General features: G+C 37.2%; 1 protein-coding gene across 2 annotated transcripts in view; it reads right to left on the bottom strand.

Annotated features, from left to right (window-relative positions):
* Positions 1-388: 388 nt before the first annotated feature.
* STAP1 (signal transducing adaptor family member 1) overlaps positions 389-20,910 on the bottom strand; it is a 61,185-nt gene continuing 40,663 nt past the window's right edge. Inside the window, exons 6-11 of one of the 2 annotated variants that reach the window (XM_027836631.1) lie at positions 20,575-20,747; positions 15,715-15,843; positions 5,735-5,804; positions 4,120-4,236; positions 1,658-1,760; positions 389-971 (exon numbers count right to left, since the gene is read on the bottom strand). In XM_027836631.1, coding sequence (XP_027692432.1) covers positions 904-971; positions 1,658-1,760; positions 4,120-4,236; positions 5,735-5,804; positions 15,715-15,843; positions 20,575-20,747 — 660 coding nt within the window. In that variant the 3' untranslated portion in view covers positions 389-903. The remainder of the gene's footprint in view (positions 972-1,657; positions 1,761-4,119; positions 4,237-5,734; positions 5,805-15,714; positions 15,844-20,574; positions 20,748-20,910) is intronic. The other variant, XM_027836630.1, reaches the window with a different exon arrangement.

Genomic DNA, 20,910 nt, shown 5'->3' with positions numbered 1-20,910 from the left:
TTTCCAGTAGCTCCAGTCTTCCTCTGATCATCACAATAGAACTTGAGAACGGAAAAGCAAGTAGAATTTAAGACATCCATCTAGTAGAATTCAAAAGTGCCTCATTATGAATTTGCACCACCTGCAAATAACTTTTTAGAGAGCTTTGCAATTTTAGATTCCATTACCAGTCTCTCCATTGCCCTCCCCACCTTATAAATGACCCCATGCCATAAGGTAAGAAACTATAGATAACCTAATTCTCTAATGTGACATTAGACATGTCAAAACATTCAGTCTAAGTTATCTCATCTGAAAAATGAGGCAGTTGAATTAGTTGATCTCTGAAATACCTTAACATCATGAGTCTGAAATCCTTTGAGATAATAAAATAAGAAGGGTAAAAATGTAAAGTAGGTAAGGCCCATTTATTTTAAATAATGAAGACAAGGAACTTTGGTCCTCTCACACTGGTCAAAATGTTTTTTCATCTTAATGATCAGATGCTTCCCTATCTGGTCAATGAAAATGTTTCTACTTGGAAAGTTCAAGTTCAAATCAAACTTTACAGTATTAGAACTACCACAGTTTAAAGAAAAACTTTTAGGAAAATGGTATATGGAAATTCATTTAGACTAACCAAGCCCCCACAAAGAGAAAATTCAAAGTTCATTTACAGAGATTAATGTCAGCTTATAAAAGCATGTGGAAATATGTGCATCCCCCAAAGACCCTTCATAGTAGTATTCTATATCATCCTTGTAAGAAGATAACTCTACCAAGACAATATTCTACATGTATAATGCTCGGGTGTAACTTTTTGTCACCCAGAATCAGGAGACACAAAGGAATCTTCTTGCAAGAAAGAATTTTTGAAATAGATTTTCCCAAGATCAGGCAGGCTGATTTATAACTTTATTTTAGTCAGTGTCCACTTTTTTCCTCCATTTCCTTCTGCCTTCTCATTTTATTGGATTCTTGGCCTGGAAATTCTGTTGAAGAAAAGTTGAGATTAGTTAAGAATAATAACCTAAAGAAAAAGACAGACTAGTTTTCAATATCAGTTAGGTTCTTGGCTCCCAAACTTATTTTTTCTATTTTTTTAGCATATTCAAATGCTACTTTCTTTTCATTTTATTTAAGACATTGGTTTCTCCTAAATAATTCATGCTTTGGAAAGCAGATTATTTTTCTTCTTGAATTAACATGGCATATAATTATATAGCATTCATCTTGGTTACAAATGCTAACCATATCTTAAGAGGCAGACTGAGCAAGGTGTAGAGGTAATTGTATTTCTAGGCACTGTTTCTCTGAGAATACAACTTTATAACCCTAAATTGAGAGAATCCAGGAAATTAGAAAGACCAAAGGAAATCATAAGGTCCAGGAAACCAAATTGTGCTAAAAGGTAAATATAATTCAAACTAAAAACAGAAATAAGCAGTACTCCATGACTATCCTATAGGTAACAGTGACTCTAGATTATTAGAGGGACTCTGTATTACTAGAAGATATATAGGCTAACCTTCCATCCTCAAGATGAAACTGATTACTTTTTTTTTTTTACCTTGGGAAAACATTTGGGAACTTGAAATGTAGATCACCCATACTCTAAAGGAGCTCTCAATTTAGCTCTCAATATTTCTGAAAGGAAAAATAAAAATGTATTTCTTACCATTCAGGTAATCATTCACATGAGGCCTAACAGCATTTTTGACCACTGGTCTCACAAGAGGTTGCTCTTGCCTCCATGGGGAAATTTTGATTGGTGAATCTGCCTTTATAAATCCAAAAGGAGCAAAAAAAAAGGAGAGAAATAACTTGACAACCTCATTTTCTTGGTGCTATATTTCAAGTTTTCTAAATAAAAACATCAGGAGCAATAAATGACTGTATTTTTGGTAGTAGCTTGCTACCCATAATCAAGGTATAACCTAAATATTTTGCAAACACTTACAATCAAAGCCTAGAAAAATGGTTCTCAAAATGTGGATTGAGCCACAAAATGTGTTGATTCTTTTCCCTTTCTTGGTGGTTTTGACTTTCACTGAGATAAAAATGAGAGATAATGTAAGGGGAGAGGCCTTGGGCCTCCTGTCTCTGAGGAGACCTGACCCCTATAAAACAACTGGTTCTTTGCCTTCCTGTTTGTTCTTTTGTTTTAGGTGAAAGAGATTAATCTAGATGGAGGCTCTTACAAGTTTTTAAAAGTCAGTGCAACTAATTTCCAGGAATATGGTAGTCTGGTAATCCACACTAGGTTTTGTAACCTGCTCAGCATCGACGTTCCAAGTTAGGGATTGAGTGAGCCCACTCCCCCTAGAGATCTAGATGATATAGTGCCCTTGAGTGTGCCTGCTCCTGAGGTTTTGGGCTGAGGGGAGGTTTTCTTTTTGTACTATATCATCAAAGTAAAAATCATTTGTGAAAACTTTTTAAGGGGAGAAAAAAAGATTTGTTAAGAGGTATCTGATAAAAAGTCCGATTTGGGAGGGGGAGGAATATGAGAGAAACTTCTAAGAATTATTAGACTAGTAAACAAAATAATTTTTCATAACATATCCAAACTGATCTTCAACAAACTTTATTAAACACAAGCTATGTGCTAGTCACTAGGGATATAAAAACAAAATAGAAAAGTAGTCTTTGAAAGTATGTTCTATTGGAGGCTTTACATCTTTATTTTGGAGAGAAAGCAAATGACTTGGTCTTCAAGTTAATTCTCTCGTTTGTAAAATGGGATGCCCCAGCAAGACTTCAACAAAAGCTCTGCTGAGGCTTAAGAGACAAAGCCATTAAGAGGTACAGGAAACAGCTTTCAGGTGCAAATAAACATTTCTACCCCAGGAAAGATAGGAGGGTGGAATACTTTAATTGAATATGAAAAGTCTTGCAAGACTTGGCTCTGAGGCATAGACAGTATTCACAACTTTTTACCTGGCCACTCACCCATGTCAAATTCTGTAAAGTATACAGATGGATATGACTAAATTGAAATTAATCACAATAAGGCAATTGTAATGGTTTTTGGGTCAGGAAGAATTTGTCCAATAGGAAAGGCAACCTTTCTCTCAGCTCCTACTGAAGGTAACAAAGCACCCCAAGAGCTAAAGTTCTGAGGGAATCAAAGGAAGAAGCTTCAATAGATACTTAAGCTAAGGGTCATTGCTCTAGCTCAGTAGGTTCCCAGTTAGTGGGTTTGGGATAATGCTGCAAAGATTTTGTACTAAAAATTCTTTAACAGTGCTTTAAGCAGTTAAAAAAAAAAGCCCAATTATGTTAGAAATTATCATCCAATTGTTTCTAAACCACCACAAGGACAGAAGTTTATTGATTGATTGATTGATTGTCTTCAGCCCTCTACTACACCTCATTAAACTCATCGCAGCCATGAATTAAACTATGCCCTTTTATAAATATTCCCACATATACATTTCTACCTCCATTTTCATATTGCCAACAAAATGTTAAGTACCTTGAGGTCAGCGACTATTTCTATTTTTAACTTTGCATTCCTAGTGCCTAGTAGAGTGCCCTGAATGTAACAGATGGGTAATAAATGCTCACTGAACTGCATTGAATTCCCTACTGCCGCTGAACTCTGACCCCTAGATATTCTGCTAGCCTCTCAAATTATTTATTTATTTGTTTGTTTTTAGTGAGGTAATTGGGGTTAAGTGACTTGCTCAGAGTCACACAGCTAGGAAGGATTATGTGTCTGAGGCCGAATTTGAACTCAGGTCCTCCTGACTCCAGGGCTGGTGCTCTATCCACTGCACCACCTAGCTGTTCCCTAGCCTCTCAAATTTAACACAACTAAAACTAAACTCATTAGTTTCCTCTCCAGATCAGCTTCTTATTTTGACTTTTTTTATTTCTGTGAATGGTACTATAATTCTCCCATTTACCCAGGCTTAAATCTCTGTACTTGTCTGCAAACTCCTTCTCTCACCTCTGGGGGCCTCCTATCACCACCCCCACATGCAAACAATTACCCAATATTATCAATTCTTTCTCCTAAGTGTTTCTTGAATATATCCTTTTCTTTAAAAGAAAAAAGTTTTTACTGATGCAAATTTCTTACTTTCATTCCTACTGCAAACAGATACAGTTCAGCTCATTACCTCATACTTGGACCATTACATTCAGAAACATACCAAGATTTTCATCAGTGGAATATATAAACGGTCTCAGGTTTCCTCGAGTTTCTTTCACAAAATAATCAATGACACTGAAGAGGTTGGGTAGTGTCACCTGAGTATTAACAAGACAGAAAACACAAGAGGAGAAATGCAGGTTACATCTAATGACCACAGAACCAATCTAATAATATCTGCTCCCTACAACCATCAGGTCTAATAATATAAAGCATAATGCAACATCTCAGGAGGTACAGAATTAACACGACTTAATGTGTGTTTGCCAGGCCACCATTGGCCTGGGGGGTTGGGGAGCCTTGAGCTAAGTAAGACAAATTACACTGATCATGTTACCCACATGCACACACTTATGTGCAAGTTAAGAAATCAGTTTAAAGTGAAAATCAAGGCCAGTCTCTAAAGTGAAAAGGAATCACAAAAAGGACAATTTGATACCATATCAATGACATATAGTAACACACTATATGAAATAAATAGTTTCAATATTGGCCGGTGGCGTCACCTCCTCCGCTGGTCCCCGCCCTCCTGAAACAATGCCAATTGCCCACTGCCCCAAAGGTTGAAGTTAGTGCAGTCATTCCAATGGGCTTAATCTTAATCTGCCTTTACACATTTAGAATATTCCAAAAAACAAGGCCAGGGATAGGAGCCGAGGACTCCTGGGAGAAGGTTAGAGTTCTAGAAATCAAATGAGAGACGATTCTGCCAGCAGTTTTGCTGCCTCCAATTGAAGCCCATCCTCTCTAAGCTGTAGAGGATGTGGTCACAACACAGGAAATTCTATGGCTTTCCTCTTCCTCTCCATTGAGTTGGAAGCAATGAGCCTGGGAAAGCAAGGGGCGGGGCTAGGAGGCCCGATGAACAATATAAATTTCTTTGAGACCTATCAGTTTCCTGTAAACAAAAGCATTATTAGCTTCCTTCCTCAATCTCAGCCCAAAGAAAGTCAGCTCCTTTCCTTCCCTCAGACTGGAATCACACCACTACACTGCAAGTATCCCCAGCCACTGATGATGAAGCACCTTAATGGCACAGACAAAGAAGGAAGGGATTTCTTTACCCCACCCCCTCCACTGTTATTTTGCAGGTGAAAGAAGTAAAGGGGGGAGGGGGGGAGATTTTCCCAAGCATTTCCCTTTAGATTAGAAATTGAACTGAAACTTATAAAGCATAGGAATTGCAAGCTTCTCTACTTCTTCCTAGTTTTAAACAAACTCTTTTAAACTGTTTTACTTTGGGGAATTCAGGTCAGATGTCTGGCAAAATTAATATTCTGTCTCAACCTAAAAATAATTTATATTTAGAAAGAATTGTGCAAAATGGATGAGGGAAAGAGCTACCATCACGTCCTGAATCTTTACACCCTTCTACCCCTGCTCCACCACTCAGTCCAAAGTTGCCCCTCTCAACACTCTCCACCTGGAGAATCTGCTAGCCTCAATTCCTTTAACATGATATTTTTCATCAGCACAAATTTCCCGGGCAATATGTTTTTGTCTGTTTTTCAGCCTTCCTTATAGTTAGTTCTAGAAAGCAGAAGTCTGGGCAGAGTTAATCTAATGAAAATGGTTACAACAAAGATAATGACTTACTGGTTTTTCCAGTTCAATAGTGTAGTTGGCTCCTATGCTTACCACTCTGTAGTGCTTTATTCTTGGAGTGCTGAAATAAAGCAAAAATAATAATAATAATAATAAAGATTCTTTCCTACTTGTTCTCGTTGTGGGGAAAAAATAAAAACTAAACATGCATATGACAAATAAAATTTCCATTCAGCCCAGCAAAAATGTCTGGGGAGTCCCTTTATCTATCTCCATATCTTTCCCTAGGCTACTTCAGGCTAGTGATGTAGGGATCTGGATCAGTGATAGTGACTAGTCCTTCAATATTTGTAGGATTCACAATTTCATTTGTGTGGATGCACACTAGTCAGGCCTGCACATCCTTTGGCATGCCACACGTTGTTCAGGCCTAACTTATGTGAAGCCTGAAGCTCCTCTACATCTTTAAAGAAAAGAATAAGTCACATTTACACAAGTGCTTTTAAGGTTCACAAAGTACTTCTCTCACAACCATCCTCCAGGGCATATAATAGTAGCCAGCATTTATGTAGCACTTCAAGCTTTGCAAAGTGTTTAATGAATATCTCCTTTAATCCTCACTACAACCCTGGGAGGTAAGTGCTGTTATTGTCCCCATTTTACAGAAGCAGATTAGAACTAAAATTTCCCCCCTTTTACAGATGAGCAAACTGAGGCAGGAAGAGGTTAAGTGGATATGTTTTATTATTATCCCCATTTTACATATGAGGAAACTGAGGAGGGCTGAAATTAAGTGACTTGCCCAGGTCAAGTGTCTGAGGCTAGATTTGAATTCAAATCTTCCTAACAACAATTCTAACACTGTATTTACTGTTGTCACTTCCATTTTACAGGGAGGGAAAGTGAGGAGTAGACAAGTTAAGTGATTTGATCAAGGTACTCAGTACTCTATTTAAAGGTAACAAGTGAAGGGATTGTCATGGTCTTTATGAAATAGGATGGCTGAAATAAAACAATCACCTCCTGGTGATGAGCTTGGAGATCTGGATCTAGTTCTAGATCTTGCCCATCTAGAGTTCATATTTAAAGCCTTCCCAAGTTGATAGGCCTTTCTATAGCTTGCACTATGCTGATACAGACTGAAAGAAGCCAGGGCCACCCCCATGCCATGATTAGCAGCAGTGTAGCACATAAATGGAAGTGAATGTAGAAAATGAAATATCAAGGAGGGCCAGACAAACTTGCAGGGAGAAATAATCATTTCACTTTAAAAAGTGCCACTAACTCACTTAAAAGAATACATTATGGAAGTTTAACTCCTCATATTCTAGTTCTATGTAAATATATTCATGACTCTTCCAAATGATACCTGATTATACAGAAAGTTCCAATAAATAGGAAACATACCAGTACTTATATAGCAAGTCCAGTAGATGAATCTTAAAATATGTTCAGAGTTGCCCCATTTACTGGGAATTAGGTGCTACCTAGGAGCAGCTAGGTAGCACAGTGAATAGAGAAGGCCTAGAGTCGGAAAGATCAGAGTTCAAATATCACCTTAGAGACTTACTAGCTGTGTGACCCTGGGCAAGTCACTTAACCCTTGTTTGCATAAAGCGGGAGAAGGAAATGGCAAACCATTCCAACATCTTTGCAAAAAAAAAAAAAAAAAAAAAAAAACCATGGACAATTGGTCCATGGGGTCATGAAGAGTCAGACATGACTGAAGAACAACAGATGTACCTGAAGCTGTAAGATGAGAATTTAATGTCTGTCTTGTTGTATTTTTTGGCTCCCTTTTAAAAAGGTTATGGCTTTCCCCAAACTTTCCCCCAATGTTGAAAAATTAACTGTCGTTATTTGCTTCTGATTAATTGCTTGAGAGAACTAGTAATTCCAGACTCCTAAGCAAAACTGTATGATACATGAAATTTCATTTCAATGTCTTTCTTCCTGATTCAGAACCTCTCCCCCTCTTTAAGAGTTTAAGGTGTTCCACTCTGGACCATACTGCTATAAAGCACCTCATGATCTCAACCTATCAGCACCTGCTCTCATACAGTCATCAAGTTGGGGAAAATATCACAAATCACCTAACATAAATGTGTTTCTGCCTAATAACTCTTTAGCTAGCATATTATTTTTATGTAACCTTTAACATGGGACAATGTATAACCTAAAATAATGACTCCCCAATTGCAGCAATTCAGACATCAATTATAGGATGGTGGGGAAGATTTGGGAAAATAAAGGAGGAGCTTCCCAATGTTCCTCTGAACACGACTGTTTATCTATAAGCCCAGCCTTGCCTATTTATGTACAGTGCCACTCTGAGTGAAAAAGGCCTTTAGCACCTGCTGTTAACATTTTAAAATATCACTGGTTCCAATAAACACAATGCTGCATAAAACTTCCTGGGGAATTTGGTTACTATTTATGAATCCCAACTTTGTGTAAGGGGGGAAAAAAAAGCAAAAATTAACTGGAAGTAGGATTCACACTTGTAGTTGGTATTACAACACACACTTCCTCCAACATGTGCCCCTGGCTTTCACCTTGGCCCTATCATTTTTTCACTTTTTTTTTTTTTTGGCTAAGCCATAGGGTTAAGTGACTTGCCCATGGGGTTAAGTGACAGCTAATAAGTATCAAGTGTCTGAGGTCACATTTGAACTCAGGTCCTCCTGACTCTGGGCCCGGAGCTTTACCCTCTGCGCCACCTCTCTGCCCCCTTTTCATTTTTTTTCAAGGATTAGTTAAAATAAAAAAGTTATTGGTACAAATTGTTATCTTGAGATTTCCTGGCTGAAACCTTAAAACACACACACACACACACACACACACACACATCGTAAATTACTTTGTAAGGCATTGAGACTCATGGGATTTCCATCTAGATAGGACTTTAGAGATCACCTGGTTCAAGCCCCTCATCTTCCAGATGAAGAAGGTGAGGCCCATAGTGAAGTAGCTTGCTCTAGGTCACACAGGTAATAAGCAACAAAGCTGGGGTTCAAATTCAAATCTTCCGACTCTAAGGCCAATGCTCTTTCTACCACACCATCCTACCTCTTCCTGGTTCTAAGACTTTGACCTAAGTTCTTAGAAAGATGTAACCTGTTGGTAAATTGTCTACCATCCTAGCTTGCTAATCACCAACAACAATTTAAAGAAGATAAAAATAAAACAGGAAGTTGTATTAGGAGAACAGCTTTTTGAATCCATGTACCCTAGAACAGGCCAGTGAGAATGACGTCCTCCATTAAGAGAAGGGTCACCTTAATAATCTGGGATAGAGTGATTCTGTCCCTCCCTAATCTAAAATTCATGATTGATTAGCAGGTGGAGTTTATGCCTCCATAAAGCTGCTTCTGTGTAAGCAATGTGCTCTTTGTTGCTTCTGTTTTGCCAGACACACTTATTGACTCACACGACTGAACAGCATTTCTTGTTCTGTCTATAAGAGAGATTTGGTTTTGTGCACAACACAGGTGTTTCCTAACACTGGATTACTGCCAGATTCTTGACAATGAATTCTTCATGCTCAGGGACTCAGTAAGATCGAGTAAGTTAAATATTCTTCTATCAAGCTAGAAAGAAGAATGCTGGGCTGAGAGACAAAAGACCTGAGTTAGTTCTGAATCTTCTCCTAGTTAGTTGTGTATGCTTGAGTTAATCATTTGAACTCTGTGAGCCTCAGTTTGCTCATCTATAAAACAAGAGGACTGGATTAGGTGTGACCTGTCAGGTCCCTTCCAACCCTAGCATTCTGTGATTCTAAGATTCATTGCCATTGCTCTTCCTCACTTTTCAGTATTTTAGATGCTGTCCAGCAGAGATAAGGAAATTACAATCAGAATCATGTCTTTTAAATCTTTTTAAAAGATCTGCTGTGAGATTTTGGAAGAGACATAGATGTTCTGGGGGTCAGATTTTTCAGAATTATTTTGTTCACTGTGAAGAGCAGCAAATACGAGGTCCTTTGGAAATACAAAACAGCTGAATTGTCAAAATGTACACATAGGAACTTGGATGCTAGAATATTCTAATTTGACCATTCCATTTTCCTAGTTCACTAATAGCTTTCTGTCAACCTACTTCAAAATGAACAGAATTTTCCCCCAAGGATATTGTCATACAGATACTTATGACACTTTAAAAATTCAGATTAGGAATTTACAATTTAATTCAAATTAGGAATTTGAAAAAACCTCAATCTTTCAACTTTGCTACTGACTCCTTTTTTGGTTTCTTCATCTTCTGTTCATCAAGAGCAAAAGCTTTGTGAAACTGAGGAAATTTCCTGGTATGTATCATAATGTAGAATTGATGAAAACCAATTTCTCCTGATTAGTTCTCTCACATGATGTAACAGGGAACATAATGCAAGTTGTAAGTGAAGATTGTGACACTGAACCATACTGGATAGGCCAGTATTCTAAAAATGCATTTGGTCCAAAACCACATCCACAGTCCAAATGCTCAATTATGTAGAAAATTAATGCTCAGTCTGGGCAAGCTTTGAAGAGGCAGCATGGCAGAATGGAAAGGATATTGGTAGTTTATACTGTAAGAAACAACAAATGTGAGGAGCAAAAAAAAAAAAAAAAGAAAAATGTAAACGAAGTGATAAAGAGTGAATTAAGCAGAACCAGGAAAGCAATATATACAATGGTTACAACCATATAAAGAGAAAGAACAACAAAACAAAACTGAACTCTGTAATTATAATGTCTAAATTTGGTCTCAGAAGAAATTAGAAGATGGTATGCCTCTCATTCTGTTGGGGAGGTGGAGGATTATGAGTGTAGAATGTTACATATATCGTCTATATATTGGTTGATTTAGGTTGATTATTGTTTTGTTTTTTAGCAAAGGAAGGCTTACTGGTTAAGGATACATTCAGAAATTAGTGGTATAAATAGAAAAAGCATTAACAAAGCTTTTCTTAAAAGGAAGAGGAAAGGAAATGGGGGAGGTGAGGAAGAAGGAAGGAAGGAAGGAAGGAATCTGAAGAAAATTGGATTAAAATCAGAAGACTTAGCCTTGAGTATTAAATTCCTGATTTCCCTAGTTAACAAGTATTCTCTCTTTAGACTACCTTTTAGGCTGCTTTGTGTTTTCATACACACACACACACACACACACACACACACAAACTGAATATTGTGAAATTATAATGATGAGCATCACCCCAAAGAAGAAAAATGAAATGTACTTTCCTCTCTTCCTTTACAAAAGAGACTATGGATGTGAACCATTGCATATGATGTTGGTTGGGGATATGTGTTGGTTTGTTTTGCTGAACTGTTTTTCATTCTCTTTCTTTTGTCATCTTTACTATAAGAGATAACTCTCTGGGAGGACAGGGATTTATTGAAAAATGAAGGAAACAATAAAAATTACAATAAATTTTTTAAAAGAAAAAAAGCTACTTTGTGTTTCTACACAGTATTTGTATGAAAACACATGTTGAATTCTCCTCTCAGTATAATGCAAGCTCCTTATAAGTAGGACTTTGTGGTTTTGCCTTTGAATCTCCAGCATGTAGCAGAGTACCTTTCACACAGCAGGAGCTTAATAAATGCTGGTTTAATTGAACTGAATGAATCTAGTGTGTGGCATTTAGCAAGTCCTTAAACTCTCTGGTCTTCAGTTATCTCATTTGAAAAATGGGAATTGTTATATTTGTACCTATCTAATGGGCTTATGAAGAGAAAAATCATATTATGTATTAGGAGAGCATTTTGTAATTCCATCACTTTTTTTCAGTGTAACTAATAACATTATTAATGGAAACTAGAAGAAATCCCCAAACCAATGCAAAGATTTCCAGAAGCTAATCAGAATAAAATATTTGGCCTTGTAAAAATACTGACATATTTTAAAAATAGGAAGGCAATAACATATTTCAAACAGGTGCAGACAGACTGATCAGGCAAGCATGCCTGAGGAAATGGAAAGAAAATATTTCTATTTTCAGGAGACCTAGATCCCATTCCCTGTTCTGACATGAATTCGTTTTGCGTGGTTCTTCAAGTCATCTCACCTGTCTAAACTAACTTTCCTCATATTAAAAAAAGAGAGAGAGAGAGGGAGGAGTAGAAGACAAGATTCCTAAAGTCTCTTGAAATCCAATATTTTATTAAACTCTAAAATGTATTTCTCTAGTTGATTATTTAATTTCATGTTAAAGTCATTTGCATGCATTTAAAAAAATCTGCTGGCAAAGAAAGAGGAAAAGGTTCTATATGTATATAGTACAAATATTTATAGCAGTTCTTTTTAAAGTGTCAAAGAACAGGAAATTAGGTAGGTGTCCATCAATTGCGAAATAAATGAACAAAATTTTGGCCTGTGAATGTAACCAAATACTATGATAATGTAAGAAATAATGAAAGAGATGAGTTCATAGAAACCTGAGACTTATATGAACTGATGCAGATTGAATTAAGAAGAACCAGAATAATGAAAATAGAGTAAAATTGAGTCATTATGAAAGACTTAAAAACTATAAATGCAATGATTAACCATAATTCCCAAGGGCTGATGATGAAGCATGTTGCCTACCTTCCTACAGAGAGGTGACACACTAAATATGCAGAATGAAACAAATGATGTTGGACAAGACCCATGCGAGAATTTGTTTACAAAGCATATTTGTTAGAAGGGTTTTGTTTTTCTTTTGTTTTCGTTAGGAAGGTGGAAAGGAGATTTTGATAAATTATAAAAATAAATTATCTGCAGGCGCAAGATTTTGCTTGACTTGCATTTTTTTTCTTTAAATGAAAGTTGAAAGTTATAAATTATCTCCATTCTGTAACTAATGCATCTATTCTACTAAAACCCAAGTAGGAAAGGTCCATCCAACAAGACTGAACTACAGTGGGAAATTCTCACGCAAATCCCCCTATTCCCCCCACCCCCAGGACTCTTCTTAATGTCATTTATTGATAATCGCCACTTACTGCTTCACTGAAACTCCTTCAAGTGACTTAATGGTGCTTGGATCTTAGCTTTGTGTGCCTCTCTCAGGCTAAATTATATTTGTTTACTCCTTTTAAATCAGCTTTCAGTGTTAGTTCTATGGTTGGCTGGTTAGTTTGTTTTGTCAGCATAGTGATTCTGAGGCAAAGGCTTCAGGTTCATTCCCAGAAAGGGTGACAACTTTTACTATTGCTCTTTTACTGTCACAGACTGCAGGATCTCTCACTCTACCCAACTGTCTGGAAAACATGTTCCAGCGATTACCAAGGGAAGTGGACAAGAGCGCATGCATGGATTAGAGAAAATCCATCATCACAAAAATGTCATCTTTGCCAAAATCATTGACAAGTAAAGGTCCTCTCTAGGCTAAAAGATCTATAAAATTCTAAACAGTTCACTAAAATGAAAAGTCAACAGCCATTAATGATCATCAGAGAACAACAGGGCTGGAAACATGACACGACCGTTTCTCAAATTATGGCAGAATCATAATTAAATCATCTCATGAGATCATAGAGTTTAGAACTAGAAAAGGACTTTGCAATCACCTATTCCAAAGTTGTCATTTTAAAAAAAATTTTTTTTTTAACTTTTAGGCAATTGAGGTTAAGTGACTTGCCCAGGGTCACACAGCTAATAAGTGCCAAGCGTTTGGTCTGAGGTCATATTTGAACTCAGGTCCTCCTGACTCCAGGGCCAGTGCTCAATCCACTGCGCCACCTACCTGCCCCCGAAGTTGTGATTTTGTCGATGAGATCTAGAGAAGCTAAATTGAGGTCTAGAGAAGCTTAAACAAATGATCCAAAGTCACAAAGAAAGTAAATTAGTGAGCTGAAATCAGAGAAATTTTAACTTCAAGACCTTTAGAGAAAAAGATTCAACAATGCCTAACAGCTATTTAACAACTAACACCATTTATTTTTGAGAAATTATCTCCATGTAACCTCAGTATCTCTTCACAATGCCCATTTCTGCTTACTTTCTGTCCTCTGAGGGATAGAAACCACCTGGTCTTTTCCTTCTTTGAATGTTTTGCCATTGACTTGTAAAATATTAAAGTGAACCCAAAATTACAACAGTTCATAATTGAGAATAGGGTCAGAGACTAGACTGGTGATTCCACTGATATAAAAACCCTGCAAGGTCATCACATTCTTGTTAACTTAAAGTCTCAGTTGATTTGCCCAGGGTCATTTAGCTAGCATGTATCAGATGTAGGAATTGAGTATGGTCTTCTGCCTTTCTATCCGCTATACCACTTCTCAATTCATAAACATAAGAGGCTATTTAAATCCACATTGTTGCTGGCACTAACAAAAAAAATGTTCTGCTGCTGGAAAAGCACTGGATAAAGAGGTTTGTTCAAATCCCAGATTTACCACAACTAGCTATTTTGACTTTGAGAAAGTCCCTTAACTATGCCCAGCTCTAAAAATCAAGTTATCAAGATCCTCAAATCATACATAAATTAGGGAGGAGTTCTGTGAGCTCCATGTGTCCAATACGCAGAGACACCTTTGTTTATAATATCTGTTTATACAACAGATTTAATTGTAGTCCACTAAAAATTAGAAAACATGGGTCCATTTAAAAACTTTTATATATTTTTTTAATTTGTTGACAGACTAAACAACAAATCAAATTTAAGGTGGATTTTGCTTGATACAGTTAGGTGGCTCAGTGGATAGAGCACTGGGCCTGGAGCCAGGAAGGCCTCAGTTCAAATCTGGCATCAGACACTTACTAGTTATGTCACTCTGGACAAATCATTTATCTGTTTGCTTAACCCACTGGAGAAGGAAATAGCAAACTACTCCAGTATATTTGCCAAGTTAACCCCATGGACAACATTGGCATGCTACGGTCATGAAAAGTCAGATACACCTGAACAACTTGCTTGATACAGTTAAATTACTTGTAGAAATTATTGTTTGAGAGGCATCCTGGTGTAGTAGTTAGAGACCTCGGCTTATAGTCAGGAAGACCTATGTTCAAATCCTGTCTCTGAGTGCCTTTGTAACCATGGGCAAGACATCTTACTAACAGTCCCTCAGGCAACTAAGAAAATAAGGTACAAATGAATTGCTAATGACTTGGAGAAGGGAGTTTTGTCAACACTAATGAAATGATTGATCAGGGCCTCACCATCCTCAAAAGGTAGTTTATCATAACACACTACACTTGGTAACAACCTAGGAGTTACAAAGAGAGAAACTGAAAAGAACGAAATGTCAAATTGTCAAGTTGAAATGTCAAGTGGTCAAGTCAATTAATTTGATAAGAAATAAACGGGCACATTATGCACAATAGATGTACTTCTGCTCAACTGACTTGACCTGCATTCTCGAGATTTTATCAGTGTTACAGGCTAAGGCATAGGGGAAATCTTAATTCTGGTATTAGGCAGGGCAGTTCCCAATTTATGAAGCAACTCTGTCTCAGCTCATATTCAACATAAAATCAATCACACAGTCAGTATTTTTACCTTGTCTCATGTCTTGCTGGGGTTTTTTTCTTATTATTTTGAGGTCATGTTCTTGCTTGATTCATTGTTTATGTCTACCTTTAGTCACTATTCTTTTCTCTATTTACATATGTATTTTATAACCAAAAGATACAGTGGCTAGTGTCTACAGCAAGGTAGAACAATTAGCAAATTCTGGAATTCAAAGCTATATTTATACTTTTATTCTGAAGGATAATTATTTGTTAGCCATTTCATTTTATAGTTTTGATAATGGAGCCTGAGATCACTGCTGTGAAAAACAGATATTCAAAAACACTTATAAACAAAGTTCATTTTAAGTTTTAAATGGTCACTTTCAAATATATTTTACTTTTAAAAAAAAACTTCTTTGATAAGAGAAACAGAAACTGGACCCAAGTTAGTATATTTGCTAATTGTTCTTTCCTATAATAACAGGTATTTATCTTAAGTCTGCCGTCTCCACGTTAACTATAAAATCATATGAACCATAAGACTCTGCAGTCTTAGTGACAGAATTCCTGTTAAGTATTAGATAAACTTTGTAAATTCAACATACTCTGTCTCCTGTCTGATGGTAATGGAATAGTTCCTACTGTCACTACCAGGCCTCAGGATCATATTTCCCAAAGAAGGGTTCTTCTCTAGCATTTCGGTTGCTTCCTTCCGAGACACGGAATAAAAGCACCTATAGAGGAAGAAAAGACAGAATGAATTATTAATTTTTAATCTAACTAATCAAAAGACTGCTTTTAAAAATGCTTTAAATGTCTGGTAGGAGAGAGACCGATTTTTCCACTCTTGTGGTTGTACCACAATAATTCATCTTATAATTCCCACAGGGCATAACCTGTGACATTCCTGTCACCCTATGTGAATATTCTAATACTTAAAATTCTTCCTTTTACTCACCCCTACCCCTCACCCCAATCCTTTCCCTACCAAATGAGAGTAGAAAAATTTAAATCACTCCTTCAGCAAAACTCAACCACTCTTTGAATATTTAGGACTAGAATAGCTGATGAAATTAGACAATAAATGGTTTCATTTCCATTCTGAGATTTTACAATAAGTTTTTAAATAAATATTATTTGTTTCTGTTCTCCAGAGAGGAGATCACTTCATTGTTCATGCTGCACTGGAGTTGTTAGCCATCTCTGTTTGCTTTAAGCAACTAATCTTTAAGGATATGTCTGAACGCCTTCTTAAACTCACCCTTTAGGCACATTGCATAGCTCCTGTGGCAATTAGAAACTGATTTTAATTAATGAGATTTGATATGAGCAGCTTTTAAAAATAAGCAGTTTGATTCTCTCTTTTGATAGCCCAGCATCTGATAAGAATGATGAAAGAATATGTCACACTTTTTCATTGTGTTGGTTAGATTTACTAAACTGTATCTTTTGTTTGTTTCTCTTTTTATTTTTTGTCATAAGGGATGGCTTATTGGGTTGTGTGGGGGTAAGGAGTGAATGAGAATACTGAAACACATAAGTTTTGTAAAAACAAAAGACATTGATTTAAAAAAAAATTTTTTTAAAGTGATGGCAGACAGGATTCTATATTGATATCATGAATGATGCTACAGGATGACATAGCCCCAAACACTTACCAGCAATTCCCTCTTCCATCAGTTAGGCTCAAATCCCGAGTCTAGGTCTTTTTGCTTCTCCCTGAGCACTGTCTTTTCTGGAGACAGATTACTGGGGGCTCAGAGCTATGTCAACCAGATATTTATGTCTGCCAGGACCTTGTTATCAGCTTCCAATTACCCATGGGGATATCACAGCACAGGACCCAGGGCCTGTAACAAACTTGGCTGGCTACAAAATCAGGGATTACCTACCTTTAACTCACTCTAAAACCAAATCCCCAGGAGCACAATGCTAAATCAACTTTGAAGACACCCTATTTTTTATTACAGAATTGGTTCTGGTTGTCCATACTTAGTAGACTTTCCTCCCTTACATAGTATTCAATATCTACTTCATATACTGTATCCACTTTACTCTTTCTATCTCCCTCACTCTCTCCTGATTTTTTTTGGGGGGTGGGGGAGTGTGCCATTATAAGCAGCTTATAAAATATCAGCAAACATAAATATTTCCATATACAAAGAAAACCAGAAAATGAGGATTACATATGAAATAATAAACTTCTGACATGGTTTTCAAGTATACATATATTAAATTTAGCACAATAATAACAAAACTTCTCTGCCTGTGTCCCCTTCTAAACTTCCTTTGCACTTTTCAGTGTATTTTTAAATGTATCATTGATGCTATTTCCTTTCTTTTCTTTCTTCACCTTTTTTTTCCTACCACTATCACTACCCACTCATTTCCCCCACAACTTCCCCTTCAAAAAATAAAAGTCCTCCCATGTATCAAATAAGTATAATCAAGTAAAACAAATTCTCATATTAGCAGGGTCTGACTCTTCCACTTTTTGTACCTCACTCTCCCTTCCTTTTCTCATGTACTATTTCACCACACACCACCAGGGGCCATATCTCATAAGACCAGTTTGATCACCAAGGTAAAATGAACAAGCTGACACTCTTTAAATAGACCAAGCAGGCAAGAAATGCTTTCCGATAGCTGCATGAACTATCTACTTTACACTGGGATTTTTAATCTAATATCGGTAAACTATTTTCACTCTTAGATAGGTTAAGTACTTCAGGAAAAAAAATTAAAAGAGGATCAGAATCATGGTGTGTTCCTTTTTCAAAGTGTACCAACTCCTGAAGCAGCATAAAGTTTCATGGAGTTATGCTGTACTATATTTCTGTCTCTATCAGATCACATTAGGAATAAATCAGTACCACTTTTTAGGAAGTATATTGACAGCAGGGAGAGTATCCAGAGCCCCTGGTGAGGATCAGATGAAGGAAATGAAGATATTTAGCCTTGACAAGACAAGTATAGGAGATGATGATAGTTTTCTTCAAATATCTGACTCACTGTCACATAAAAGTGGATTGGATTTGTTCAACTTGACATCCAGGGGCTGAATTAGAAGCAACAGACTGGGGCAGCTAAGTGGTGCAGTGGATAGAGCACCAGCCCTGGAATTAGGAGGACCTGAGTTCAAATCCGGTCTTAGACTAGACAATTGACACTTACTAGCTGTGTGACCCTGGGCAAAATTACTTAAGCCCAATTGCCTCGCCACAAAAAAAAAACAACAATGAACTTAAGCTGCAAATATACACATTTTAGTTTGATATAAAAATAAACTCTTCACCGCTTAGAGCAAATCAAATACAGAATAGGGCATCCTTGGGAAATTCCCTCTCCCAAGTGCTTTTTAAAAAATTTTTTTTTGGGGGGGTGGCAATGGGGTTAAGTGACTTGCCCAGGGTCACACAGCTAGTAAGTGTTATGTGTCTGAGGCCAGATTTGAACTCAGGTCCTCCTGAATCCAGGGCCAGTGCTCTATCCACTATGCCACCTAGCTGCCCCCTCCCAAGAGCTTTTTAAAGACTGGTTGACAATCTCTTGAGTATGCTATAAATGAGACTCTTGTTTGGGTATGAACTGGACTAGATGGCCTCTAAGGCCACTTTCAACTCTAAGATTCTGTGTGATTCCATGTGCGATGTTGAGAAATAATACAACTTCTTGAGTGAATGTACAGATAAGGGAGACAATTGAATTGATCATGTCTTAGATTTTTTGTGTCTCCTATTTTGTCTACACCGTCATTGAACATAATAAATATTTGCTGATTTATTACACAGGAATCTCTCATATATTTTTTTAAAAAGTGTTCCCACCATGCTGCACAGATTAGCAAGCATAAGAATCAAAAGTTAAAAACTGTTGGACTTTCCTTTCTTGGTGGCTATTTCCTCTGAGGTTTGGGTTCAGAGAGGGCTTCACATTTGGTATGAAAATGTGGATTATCTGTAGCAAACAAGCCTCGTGAAATCTTCAATTTGTTGAACACAGTGGTATTAAACCAAAAATTCCAATTCAATTCAACAAAACATTTCTACCATATGTAAGACACTGGAAACACAAAGACAATCCAGGAGAAGAGAATAAAACATGTAGACAAAAAGCATAATACAAGGTAGAATAAAATTAAGTACATAGAAAAGATCAAACAGAGTGGCCTGAGAGATCTGGGCAGAGTGGGTCAGAAAAAAAGCCTCATCAAAGAGGTAAAAGCAGATGTGGGCCTTGAAAGAAGGTAATGTGGCTGTTGTCGGTACTGTGAAAAAGGAACAGCATGTGCATAAATACATACAGGATGGGGCTTGATTGGGGAAAGGCCCCTGACTGGGCTAAAGCATATGACTGTTTAAGAGGACTCATGAAATAAAGCTGAAAGGATATTTCACTGGTAACACAATTTAGAGTTAAAAGACATTTTCAAATCTGTTGGTCAATAAGCATTTAATAAACACTTACTATGTGCCAAGCACTGTACTAAGTGATGAGATTACAAAGAAAGGCAAAAGACAGTCCCCGCCCTTAGAGATCATTTAGCCCAATGCCTTCATTTTATAGATGAGGAAACTGAGGGTCAAAGAGGTGATATGACTTACCCCCAGGTAACACTGCTAGTAAATGACAGAGCTTGGATTCTAACCAGTTACTCTGTCTCCAAATTCAGTACTCTTTCCACTGTCTGGAGGTGTACTGTGGAGGGTCTTGAATGCCAGGCTGAGAAGTTTGTATTTTATAATCAATAAAGATAAACTGACAGTTTAGGGGCAAGAAGTGATATGATCAGGTCTCTGAACTAGGGAGATTACTTTAACAGCAGTGGAAAGGATGGATTGAGACCATAATAGGAGGCTAGTAAAACAATCCAGGGAAAAGATAGTATGACCTTGAACTAGAATAGTGGAAGTGAAAGTGAAAAGGAGAATTTATGCCTTGATTCCAGGGCACAAACAGCAAGAGATATGGGAGAGACAAAAATCAACAGGAGTTGGTCATTGGATAATACGAGATGGGGGGGGTGCTCAGGGAAGGGAATGGGGGAGTGAGAGAGAGAAAAGTAACAAAGGGCAGAGCTGGCCTTTGAGTTTTCAAGCTTGTGCAACTAGGAGGTCATTCAATGCCATCAATGGAAATAGGGAAATTGGAAGAAAGGAAAGGTTCAGGGACTGGGAAGGTGGGGAAGAGGAAGATGACAAATTCTATTTTGAATAAGTTGAATTTAAAGAACTAGCAGTACAGGTAGGTATAGCTATCGAGCATGTAATTGGAAAAAGGACACTGGCGCTCAGCTGCAGACAGATAATGGGAAGCCACTTACTCAGTGATATGGTGTTTATTCCAAAGAAAGTAGTTTACTGTCCTTGGCTTAATCTTCAGAAGTAGTTTATGTACTTTGGTAGCAACAAATAAGTATGAAAGGAAAGTGATGATAAATGAATTATTATTCAATAAGGACTTACGCTGGCATAGGGTTCAGGATATCCACATACTCCCCGATTGGTTGCTTGTCTTTTCTCAAAGGTATGTCGGGTGGTCCCTCAATCTCAATCCTTCTTTTCTTTTCTCTCTCTAAGACTTCATGCAGTCTGATCATTTGTCCAGGTAGCAGTGACACATGCTGAGGGACTGATAACTAAGAATTAATTAAAACATAAGGCAAATAGGTTAAGGAAAGCAATGTAATGGGGATGATACACAGCTGGCGCGAACTTGGTCTGGTCCTGAAGGCTTCAGACACTTTGAAGAGAATATTGTCTTTCTCCTTGTATTTAGCAATGTGCCTACCTAGCACATAA

The sequence above is a fragment of the Vombatus ursinus genome, unplaced genomic scaffold (assembly GCF_900497805.2).
Source record: "Vombatus ursinus unplaced genomic scaffold, bare-nosed wombat genome assembly UNPS02014818.1, whole genome shotgun sequence".
NCBI classification, from domain to species: domain Eukaryota; kingdom Metazoa; phylum Chordata; class Mammalia; order Diprotodontia; family Vombatidae; genus Vombatus; species Vombatus ursinus.
The sequence above is the reverse complement of the archived record's forward strand: the minus strand, read 5'-3'. Positions and strand labels throughout refer to the sequence as shown.